This window comes from Myotis myotis, unplaced genomic scaffold (assembly GCF_014108235.1).
Source record: "Myotis myotis isolate mMyoMyo1 unplaced genomic scaffold, mMyoMyo1.p scaffold_m19_p_7, whole genome shotgun sequence".
NCBI lineage: Eukaryota > Metazoa > Chordata > Mammalia > Chiroptera > Vespertilionidae > Myotis > Myotis myotis.
In genome coordinates, this window is record NW_023416379.1 from 43,182,514 (window position 1) to 43,195,246 (window position 12,733).

Below are 12,733 nucleotides of genomic sequence, written 5' to 3' on the forward strand. Positions count from 1 at the left end.
GTAAAAGTATGATCTTGAGGAAAAATAAATATCACTATTAGGTATTAATGGACACTAGACACAATAAATAATAAATGTCTTCAAAATGTAGGTATTCCTGTTGATTTCTATTTAAAAATGTATATTTGATGTAGGAAATTAACTTCAACAATAGGGTGGCTTCAGATCCTTGTAATCTATCACTATCCAAAGAAATTTATTTTTTTAAATAAATGTAAGTCATAATACTATACTACAACCTACTTAAGTTTTAAACTAGCTAAGATTGGGTTTCTTGTTATGAAATAAGTCTTTTTTATAATATCTTGATCATTTTGAGATTTCCAAAGAAAAGCATTATTTTATTTGCCATAAAACTCAGACTTACTTTTACAATTGTAAAATAACAAGTATAATTCTACACTTAAAGCTGGAATTTATTTTTTAAGTTATACAATGGCTTTTTATAGTCTCCAAAAAGTAGCTACTAATACTGGTGTGTTTTTTTCTTTTTTTAAAAATAAAGCCAATTATCCAATCAAATTAAATTAAGAGTGGCTTTAAATTGGGAATATTAAGGAAAATAGCTCACATATTAACATTGCATAAGAAAACAGGTGAGTCCTATCAATGATTTCTTTCCAATGTATCTATTTATTTGCAAGTGAAGTACCAAGCCCTAAAGAGGTAATTATTTTAAAATCAATATGAGCACAATTTACATTTGAAAGAATTCTCTCTTAGACTTACAGAGCAGAAGCAAGTGTTTAGCTTGCAACACACTTGCTAAGGGTTTTAAAAGCAGTAAGTCCAGTATTAAAAGGCTCAAGGCAGACTGTCCTCAGATCAGTCAGGAGAAATTGTGGTTTCTAATACTGCAAAATGAAACAGACTATGCTTTTAAAAAAATGGACACTCAATAAGTAATAATGCAATAAACAAGAACTTGAAGTTAGCATTTGAAAGTAGCATTTTGTTTTCTAGCATCACTATGACATTTAAATGGATTTAGCGAATATGCAAATATCTGGATTATACAAAAATAGCAAATCAGGTATCATAAACATGCAAAGCACATAAATTTTTCCCTTGGTGAATTTTTAACTATAAATTAATTTTAATAAAAGTTTCACAAGGTTTAATGAGTTGTGAGCTTTCTTTTCTTCCAACTAAATACCCTTTGAAATTACACACTATTGAATCAAATATAATTACATATTATCAAATAAAATACTTAAAAATCAAGTCTATGCACTGCATATGTAGTTGAGTATCTAAAGCAACTGAAGTATGTTTGGAAAGCATTCACTATTTTTGTTTTCAACTCAAATATCTGAATTAAGAAATACAGATATATATATATATATATATATATTTTCATATTTTGGTAGAAGATTTTAAAATTAACTTTAATATTTTCCTTATTAAAAAATAGCAGTAGTGATATGAAATTTTGAAATCAACATTTCCCTGAATGTGAATCTTATTTTGGCATCTCCTTCTATAAGCAAAATTTCTAACTATTTTCATTTCCAAAACATATCTTCAGTCGGTCTAGTTAATCGCTAAACTTATATTTAAACACACCTCCCAGCACCCCAGTTCTCAATACCAATAATAGTAAGGGAAGCAGGGAAACACTTACCTAATTTTATTATGTTAAAATAATATTCAGGTGCATATTCTGAACCAACTTAGATGACAGTTGTAGCCCTATTCTGTTTATAATGTTTATCATGCCAGTAACATTCAAAACCTATAATTTCACCTTTGCTTCAAATATTAAATCCATTATATTAATAGGAAAATCTATTGTAATTTCATTTCACCTCATTTTATCATCTCAGGGGTAGTTAGGACAAATGAAATTGTTAAATATTCTAAAACAATTAATGTAGGATTAATGAAGAATACCAAGAAATTAAGTTATATACAGGAAGGGAGTGGGGTGGAATTACTTTGTATAAATAAGGTATTGAAAATAAAATTATCTTTTAATCCAATGTACATTAGACAAAATAGAAAGAATTACTATAGTTTTATACTGAAGATTTTTATAATAACTTCATACAGTTTTGTAATAAAAATTAGGTTATCTCTGGGTTTCCAAATGAAATTTTAATAATGAGTTTAAATTAACATACTTCTAATAGAGATAAGTTCACATTTTATAGTGTTGAAAATCAATAGAATAGTTTCTGTTATCATTTATTTTACTAACTCTATTTACAAAGAATTTAGATGTTATCAAGCTCTTTCAATCCTAATATTATATTGAAATTCCTATTGTTATTTGCAAGAGCAATGGCATTTTTCCTAAAAAAAAGTTTATATACCCAACAGGATTGATATGAAAACAATTTAAACTGAATGATGTAATTATGTAATGAAATGTAAAAAATTATAGCAATTAAGGTATTGTGACATGTTCTAATGAATGAAGTTATACTGGTTGGTGACACTATAATCTCCTACTCATTAATTATTTGGATAGAGTGCGTTATTTTACATAGCATGAAGAAATAAAGTCATACATTACCAATAAGAATTACGTCCATACATTTTCATTTAATATTGATGATATTTCTCCACATCAATGAATTATGAAAAAAATCAAAACAATATAAATTACAGCATTTGAGTCTCCCCCAAGAAAGCTTACAATGTAGCTTTTACTATATGCTGCCAGTAATTTTCAGGGGAGGAAAATTAGCATTGGGTGTATGAGGCAAATCTGCTATGTGTGGCTTGCTAATGTCTCTTCTTTAAGTATGTCAGTGATGTAGAATACTTTTTAAGCTTCCTTATTTGCAGATCTAAAGAGAAATACATACTTTAGATTATAGCTAACTTAGGTGAGTCTATTATCAACTGTTATTATATAATATATGGCTAACATGTAGTATAAATATTTGATAAAGATTTACTTAAAAACAAAAAGAAAGGTAGCCAACTCTTTTTCCCTAAAATCTTATAAGAAAAAAGTGGATGGTGAATTAAGTTGATGCAAGTTTCTTTCCTAAGTTTGTTTTCTACTAAATATTGTTTTTTAGAACTTCCCTCCCTATAATAAATTAGAATTGTAAAAGTATAACAATAATAGCATCAAACAAAGGAAAATCTCTCTAATCTCATTTGCCAGAGGTATGGTGTGTTTGCAGGGGGCGGGGGGGGGGGGTAGAGGATGAGGGGTGTATATCTATTTGTTCCTTATAACCACCCATAACATTTTGCCGAGATGGACCTGGAGAATATTGTGCTAAGTGAAATAAGCCAGTCAGAGAAAGACAAATACCATATGACTTCACTTATATGTGGAATCTATTGAACAAAATAAACTAATAAAATAAATAGGAACTTGTAGCTGTAGGAGGGGAGGGGGAAGGGAGTAAGGGACTGGGTGAAAAAAGGTGAAGGGATTAAGATAACAAAATAAACCAAAACAAACAAATAAACAAGCTCATAGACAATAATATGGTCATTGGCAGAGGGAAAAGGGGTAGGGGGACTTGAGAGGGTAAAGGGGGATAAATGGTGATAAAACAAACAAACAAACATAGGGTTACTGAAAAAAGAAGCTAATAAATTAATCTCTCCATGATCCTCAAATATAACCCAGCTATTGTTGACAAGCAGTATGTATCAGTTTTCTTCCTCTTCTCACTCAATGACTTGTACCCACCAGCCCAGTACAAGACTATATAAGAAAACATCCATTTGAAAGAATTTCTACATCAAAGAATCTTCAGCATAAAGTCAACTTTATCCAGATAAAAATTTTACTAATTCAGGTGTCATGCTTACCATCAAAAGGAAAAAAAAAAAACTGACCAATTTCTGTCCATTTCTCAAGACACCTGCCTTTTTGTGAGCAGAGTATTCGATAGTTGTACAAAAAACACATAGAAATAAAATAAACAAACAAAACCCCTAGTGAACATTTATGTATTTCCTTGTTTTCTTTGTTGCACTGGCTTCTTGCAGAGATTCCACTATTTCAAGGTGTATGCACATATAAAAGCTTTTGCCTCGTTTGGCTAGACATTGTAGATGAAAATATTTCATAAAGAAATTGGTCACTTTTTTTAAAGGACACTGATTTTCCTGGGATAGTTTAGAAATTTGAAGACCTTTCCTAGGTGACTGACAACTACTCCAAAAGTCCAAGGGGATCATTTTCCTGGTGGTTATAGAAAAACAGAAGTGCAGTTTTGTTTTGATAATTAACATAGACAAAATAAGCTAGGGAGATGGCTTCTGGCACACAATTCAGTGTTCTGCAGCTATGAGAGAAGTAGCTATGTAGATATTGCAAAATATGGGAGAATAAGCACATCACTTGGTGAAAAATGCTTGGTTCTAGTAATCTTATTGGTTCTTAAAGATCATCTCAAATAAATTTTTCCCTATAGCAAAAAAAAAAAAAAAAGGAAGAAATAAAAAAGGAAGTGAAACAAGTAATTCACAGTATTGTTTTTGTCGTATTAGGTTTTAACCTTAGAAATATACAAGACATGGCAGCAACTGTCAAAGAAGCTACTATATCACTTTTCCAAAGCTTTCAAAGAAAAAATTAATTACTTACAAGATTACTGTTTCTTATCAGGAAATGTGTATGTAAAATATAATTACATGCTCCATAAAGGATTCCTTAAAAATAGAAGTGCCATATTTTGGTAGCAAATATAATTTAATAATCATTCAAGTTTTTAGCATTCTTGAGTTTTTAATGTGAATCTGTAGACTGTAATTTATTAAAATTAGTATCTATGATTTACTGAGCTAGACATTGTAAGACTTTTAAATTTAAACAGATGATCATTGGGTGACTATAGTTCCCAGAGACTGATTGGTCAATATATTTGAGTGGGTGAATCCATTTGTAATGACTGGACAGGCAGCTTTTTCATTTTTAGAAATCTGAAATAAATTTGGTGATGGAGGCAAGGAAAGACAGAGTTAAGTATTTTATCCATAGAATATGAAAAATAAAAATGGGCTATCAAACTTCTGCTTTTGCATTTATACTTAATTTCATCCTAATAATAAAAATATTTGTGAAAAAATAATTTGGAAAGAGGTGCAAATTTTTAAAAGATACTCAAGCACAATTATCTTTAGAAGAATATGTCAACAAGTATTTGATTACAGATTATAGAAAAAAAGCACTTTAATTTTAAATTGCCATTTTTCACTAATTTTTCTCAGATCTTTCAAATGTCTAATAAGGTATAAAATTGATATGTAAAAATAAGTTCATCTCCTCATATATAGGGTAAAGAAGAGATTCTCTATGTAATTTCAGTGAAAATCTCGCCTGCCTCAATTATTCCGATTCCATATTCACCAGACCTGAAAAGAAGTCACCGATCACCTTAGTTTCAATTAGTTTGGTTCTACTGATTACACCAACTAAGAATTATGTTCCAAGTTGGTGACTCCTTGTCTACTTTGTAATCAGTAGTAATAATACCGATTACAAAGTAGACAGTAAATATTGATTACTACTTTGTAAAAGTAGTAATAATACAGAAGTAAATCATTCTATAATGGGTTTACCAAATAACAATTGTGGAAGAAAACTCTTAAGGTAGAAGTAACCTTATCCTTTGCATAAACATATTTCAAAGTGAATTTCTTTGTAATCAATGTTGACTTTTGGGTCCATAATTGAAATATTTGTTAATATAATCAATGTTAACAATCACTTTCATATGTGTGAAAGGCATATTAGCAAAATAGTATGATTTAAAACAAGTTTTCATTAAATTTCAGAGAAATGGCCAAATAGGAAGAGGCACAGCACATAAGCTTCCCCACAATTTACTAAAAAAACAAAAACAAAAAAAAACCCTAAAGAAAATAAAAGTAACATATATTTAAAATTACATTATGGAAAGGTAAGACTGAAATGGTGTTACAGTAAGAGGTGGGCAAGTTGGTGACAAAGGCACACAACAAAATTGGCATTTCATTTCAATGTGACAATCGTCTTTGTGACAGCAGATTAGTTTAACATTGAACATCCCACCAAAACAGTAATCCATTTCCAAGAGCATAATAATTCATTGTTGCCCTTCACCGTACATTAAATGTCACCCATCATTGTGACAGGAATATAAAAGCTATTGCGCATTAGTCAGGAGCCAAGATCAAAGCTGTTAATGCAAGCACTTTGGACACGGTTTTCTGAGCTTGGTTAAACCATCAAAAACCCTATGTTTAGAACATCTTTACTTCTGAGTGCCCAGAGAAATACAGAATACTTTTACAAGTGTAAGGACTCTCAGTAAGGCAATAGCCTTGTCATCTTGTGACCACAGACCATGTTGGAGCCAAAACATATGTCAAAACAGTCCTGGTGGTCACAGTAATAATAAACCCTTGAGCAGATTCTAAGGGTAACACCCTCTACTGCATAATGCAGTTATACAACAAACAGCATTCTAATGTTCTGAAAATAATGCAAAGCAAGTAAATGCAAAAATGTATAAGAAATTTGTATATTCTTTTTTACTTAGAAAAACTAATGTTATGTATTTGACACATTAAATATATCTTTTTTATTTGCTATTCTTCCTAAGAAGGTCAGGTTAGTCAATGTTGATTATCTTCTTTTACTTTTTCCTATTTTGAGCATATCCATTTGTTCATTTAATAATCTAAGAAATTTCTGTGTAATGATACCCTTACTACAAAATTTAGTATAGTATTATTTTTCTTTTCCAGAGTTTATTTGCATTTTATTTTTAAATTCCAACCTTAGAATAAAATATGCAATGTTCTCATATACTCAGTGGATAATTATTAAGGTTACATCAATCCTGTTGGAGGGAAACGAGTATACTATTATTCCTTTATTTTTAGTTTGGTCTTTAGTTAGTCATCTCTGTATAACAAACTACTAAGAACCATAGACCAAGATTTACATGTTGTATTTCAGAAGAGCTCTGGTTGTCTTTGAGACAACTATAGTTAAAATATTAAGAAATTGCTAATATTATGGGAATTTAAATCGACTCACCTTATAGTTTCTATTGTATCAATAGCATCTGTTCTTTCTTAAAGGAAATATTTGAAGCAAGGTGAAAAATACCTCTCATTGTTAGTGTAAAGGGTGGTTTCCCTGACCAGTTTTTATATGATTAACTGACATTTTTATACTAATATACCCAGGTCAAAGAAAAAAGAGTAGAAAGAGGGAAGTGTTTAGGGGCAAATACGATAGCTACAAGCCCATCACGGGCAAGATTTCTTTCTAATCCTCGGCCATCCAAGAGCTATTGTTAGGACCCCTGGCATAAGGCCATTCTATGTCTAGAACGCAGTACCCCAGGTTCAGCTTTACTCCTAAATAAGATCTCTTAGGTACTTCAGATAAGCATGCTGGTTGTGTCATTATGCTGTAATCAATAATGCAACTGTTTGCAAGAGAACATAGATTATAAAACCATACCCAGAAAAACAAATAAGACCATATATCTTTGTTAATACTGATTGAAAAATTTAGAGCATTTGTTAAGTATTTTTTAGGATTATCATTTCCATATAAAATAATAGTGATGGAAAATTTTACAAAGTTATCACAGTCACAATCAACTTTTAAATCCAAGTTTTAAAAACATAAATTCTAACAATTATGATCAGTTCTTAATTTATCATAAAATTAATATTGTTAACACTGTGATATAGCAGATAATTCAATAAACCTAAAATCTGGCATTCTAATGATAACTAACAATTTGCATAATGTTTTTTTTTATCATTGTTTATTTCTCTCCAGTGAAATATGATACAAATCATTTAGAATATTTAAATATGACATTCATAAAAATATTTAAGTAATTATCAAATATTTTATGAACTTAATTCAAGGCCAATGGTACTTATTTATTGATAAAATGAAAATATTACATTTATTGTGAATTGGTAACAAATATCACAATTCCATTTAAATTAGAAAGGTAATTAAGTTCTATAAGTGAAAGTAGGAATTTTTTCTTTATATGCACATCATGAACTTCTTCCATGATAGCAAGAATTCAATACCATGTCAGAATGGATTCTAATTATACAAGTTCATTTAGTTTGGAGGTTTAGTTTAGAATTTTAAAGGACTCTAGGAAAATTTCTTTTAATCTAATATTTTACTGCATTTTTAAAAACTTGGCAATCTTCAAAGTATTTAATATTTAGAATTGAACAAAATATTCTGAGAAAAATCTATGAAGAGTTTATTTTTATATTATATATTATTTTACCAAGTATGTATATTACTTATTATTTAATATAGAATATCTAATCATTTAGTATATAATAGAAACAGGTGCACCTACAGATTTTTTCTAAACTTTGTTTTTTTCTATACTTTGCAGTATTTATCTATTGGTCCTGTGGACAGGTTTCAGTGATCTTTAGCCATTGAAGAATTTAAACTGCGATCCTTGAACTCATATGTATTCTGAATATATATGAAACAAGATAGCTCATGTAAGTCACTATAAAATTGATATACTTTGACCAAAGATGCTCAAAAATGAGAAGGGTATTTTATTTTCAAAAGATATGGAAAAAAACTAAAACTCAAAGCTTAAGAATTTAACACTCCAATATCTCCATTTTAGGAACAGAAACTTCAAATAAAAATGTTAACAGTCTGTACCATACAGCAATAAAAGTTATATGTATAAATGGTTCCAATACAAATTATCAAAGGTAAATAATAATTGTATGAAGAACTCAAGTATTAATATTGAACCAATTAGGTGAAATATACATTTGTATAATATGTATGTATAAATATATGAAAATATTTGTGTATTCCTATAAAAAGAAAATATATAAAAATATATAAGAATAGCATGCTACTTTTATAACTGATTTTATTTTCTTTTTAATTGAGTGAACAAAATGTTTTCTACTGCTGGGAAAATATATATGACTTCATTGTAAAATTAGTAAGTTCAAAGAAATATAAATATCCTTAGTGTTACCTTGATTGGCAGCACCTATTTAATGTAATTTTTAAAAATACATATTTAATTTTAATGATAAGACAAAACATATTTATAGTCATACATTATCAAACTTATCAACATGAAAGACCTATAGTAGAATTCTAACTCATGTTGGGTTTGGAGCTATCTTTCTGATATGCACTAAAATATAAAAATTCAACATTTATAATGAATATGTGACTTTCAAGTTCATTTCAAGTTCATAGTGTTCTGAGTCATGAGGGATGGTTTTATGTTCTTAATGAAGGCAAAAGAAAACTAAATAATCTTGAAATAATCTAATTGTTAAAAATTTATAGTGAGGTAAGCATAAATGAAAAATGATTATAAATTTCCACCTGCAAAATAATAAAGCTATATCGTGGATTGTAAAGGCCAGAAAGCTTCCTTTTAAATTTTACCATCTTTATGAATGATTTATTAATTCAAATTAGTAAAACATACAAATATTTTGCTGTCTGGTTCAAGAGAAATCTTCAGAATGAAGAAATGATTTTTATTTCATGGTGATTACGACTTCTGTTAGATTCTGATGAAAAAGAGTAAACTCTACCACAGTTATAGCTTACTGACACAACCAGCATTCTTTCTGCCCCAAAAGGTATCCTAGGACATTTTAATAAGATATGTGACATGTAAAAGTTCATTATTCTTCAGCACCCCACTGGGAAATAAAAAGAAAACTGATTGTGACTTTTGACAATTATTAGTTAGAAAAAGGAGGTAACAATTGCCAAAAAAATCACAAAAGTGAGCATGTTACCTGGCTATGACAAAGAGCACACAACTGACACCCAAGTAAGCCAGCAGAATATACATCCAGATATCAGGGGAGAGAGGATTCAGGAAGGAGAAGACGCCTGGGTTTGTACCGTTGGGCTTGCGGTACAAAATACTTATTCCAAGTGTCATAAAGGGCTTGGAAAAGTCGATGACCTTCTCGCGAACGTAGGTAATAGCCAGTGGAGCAACTGCAAGGTCAGCTTTCTGTGGAGAGAAACATAAAAATGAAAAGAAAAATTCTAAGTCACAAGAAAGAAATCAGTAACCAAATGAAAACAAAGAATTTACACTTGACAATTGTCTCAGTAAAGATTGAATTAAGATGTAAAACATCCCTCACTGCTTTCCTCTGCTACTCATTTCTATGTGCATCTGGATTAGCAAACCAAGATTTATTGCAAGTACAAAGGGAAAGAAAAAACCTTATGATGAAAATGCTGAAGAAACAATTATCCATTCAGTACCTGAATTATTACACCACTAAAAGATACTTACTTTAAATCTCAACTTTAAAAGTCATTTAATATCCTATATAATAAAAGGCTAATATGCAAATTGTCCCCTCAACCGGGAGTACAACAGGGGGGAAGGGGGGCAGCCGGCCAACAGCCTGCAGCCCTTCCCCTGGCCAGCAGGTCTGATAGGCCCCAATCAGGGAGGCCGGCCAGACTCCATCAGTGCATGAATTCGTGTATCGGGCCTCTAAGTCAATTATAATTTTATAAATATGTTGGTCAAATTCTAAATGCTTCTCATAATAGCTACCTCAAATCATTTAGCTGATAATAAACATCTCTTTTCTTGTTTTAACAAGAAAAAGTGCAGTTACCAGTAAAAGCATTTAGTCTTTAATTAGTTAACATTGTGAAATCATATTTTAATGTGATGGTGTTTACTGTCCCTGATTTTCCTTTCTATACCTCTAATTTGTTTTTATATTATTTAATGAAAATTCTTGCAGCATTGTCTAAATCTAAATCGCATTAGGAAATGAGTTTTTCAATTTTCATGAAGTCGCTAATTTTCCACGGTAGCTTAAATATGTTAAATTACTAATGTTTTTGACTCATTATGTTATAACCATCTGTCAGGGATGAACTTAAGCTCTAATATATGAAAGAAAAAATTAAAATAGTTTAAAATAACAAAGGCATCTATTCCATCTATGGTGAGAAATTGTATTTCCACTTTCCTTTTCTTTTTGTAAACATACTGAGTGTTCAGAAAATATAGAAATGCTCATTGTAGAGAGCAATAGAAAGGCATATCAAAGAATAAAATTGGGCCTCTATTTTTCCTTGGGTCAGGAATTGTTGGGGGGCTTGTGGAAGAAGCTTCTCTAAGTGGCTGGGTTTGTTGATACTGTTGCTTTGGGTATGTACTTGTCTGCATTCTGGGGGTGTGGCAGAAAGAGAACCACTCAGATGCTTGGATAGAGTATCTGTGAGAGTAGCTATGGAGAGAGGAAGTTATTTCCCTAAAAAATCAGAAAGAGACTGCCAGCCCAGAATGAACTGACACGAGTTGGGACCACAGCAGCCTTCATGTTTTGCAGTTGGGTTTTGGAAGGTGTAGGGCTTAAGCTAAGCAAAGAATTGCATTCCCTCCAATTGCAGAAGCTACAGAATATGCATATGCCCTTCATCTTTGACTGGATTGACAGTGGTTTCAGCAGTGTGCTACAGTATCTGGGATTATATAAGAAAACTGGAAAATTGGTATTCCTTTAATTGTTTTGGGTATGTATTTCTTTGGGATAATGAGGGGGAAAAACATTGCTCCACATACTAAAACAAATTAAAAGAAGAACTTGATTCACTAATGACTGAGGAAACCATTACTATGTGTCTATACTAATTCTTGAGAATAAGATCGACAGACCTGAAACCATCAGTGAAGAGAGGTTGTGAGAAATGTTTGGTTTAGATGGTCAGACAACACAAAAGGATAGTATATCTCTGAAAGAACTGAATGCCTAGCCCTAGGAACTCATAAAGCAAGCCTTCAGAGAAGGTTTCCACTGGAAGACACATTACATGGCTTAACACCAACCTGCTTCGAATCTAGGTCTTGCCACTCAGGCCTATTCAGATATTTGATTGTTGAACATGAATAGTTTGAATTTTATAGACTCTTGTTGGTTAGAAAAGAGATTTTTTTAGGTTATTAGTGTTATATTAATTTAATTTGAGTGAGAATTGAAAACTGATTCGAGTTAGTATGAATACAGTATCACAATGTTCCCTTTCTAATTCCATAAAGATAATTAACTTTTACAGTTTATAATTTGACATGACCCCCAGTACAATTTATAAAAAGTGACTTTCCAGCCTTGGCTGGGTGGCTCAGTTGGTTGCAGTGTAATCCCACAGACCAAAAAGGTTTCGGGTTCGATTATTGGACAGGGCACATACCTAGGTTAGTAGTTGGATTCCTGGTTGGGGCACAGGGCACCTATTAGAGGCAACCAATCGATGTCTCTCTCTCTCTCTCTCTCTCTCTCTCTCTCTCTCTCTCTCTCTCTCTCCCTTTCTCTAGCTTTAAAATCTATTTAAAAATATCTTGGGGTGAGGATTTAAAAAAAGGAACTTTCTAACAGTACATTTGAGGACTTTTTAGCAACACAAAAGTACAAATACAAACCACAATTAAAAGCTTGTCATGTTAAATTTTTATGTACTTTTTTGAAACTATTTTTTAAATTTTAGATTATATGTCCACCTATATTAAGTGTACAGTTAATAATTACTTTGTTGACAATTACATGATGTCTTACAGATTTCAATAATATTGTTTTTATACAAATGCCATGCAATAAAACAAAACCTCGTGTTTGGAAAAAATTAGGAAAGAAAATAGGTCTTTAGGGTCCTGGGAAATTATCGTATTCATAAATCAAGAAATTATCAACTTAACAATAATGATTACTAATATCCCTTAAGCATTTTCTATGC

General features: G+C 30.8%; 1 protein-coding gene across 4 annotated transcripts in view; it reads right to left on the reverse strand.

The window, feature by feature from the left end:
* GRIK2 (glutamate ionotropic receptor kainate type subunit 2) overlaps nt 1–12,733 on the reverse strand; it is a 567,104-nt gene that overhangs the window by 135,555 nt on the left and 418,816 nt on the right. For all 4 annotated transcript variants that reach the window (XM_036318053.1, XM_036318054.1, XM_036318055.1 and 1 more), the window contains one exon: nt 9,760–9,983. In XM_036318053.1, the coding sequence (XP_036173946.1) occupies nt 9,760–9,983 (224 nt within the window). The remainder of the gene's footprint in view (nt 1–9,759; nt 9,984–12,733) is intronic.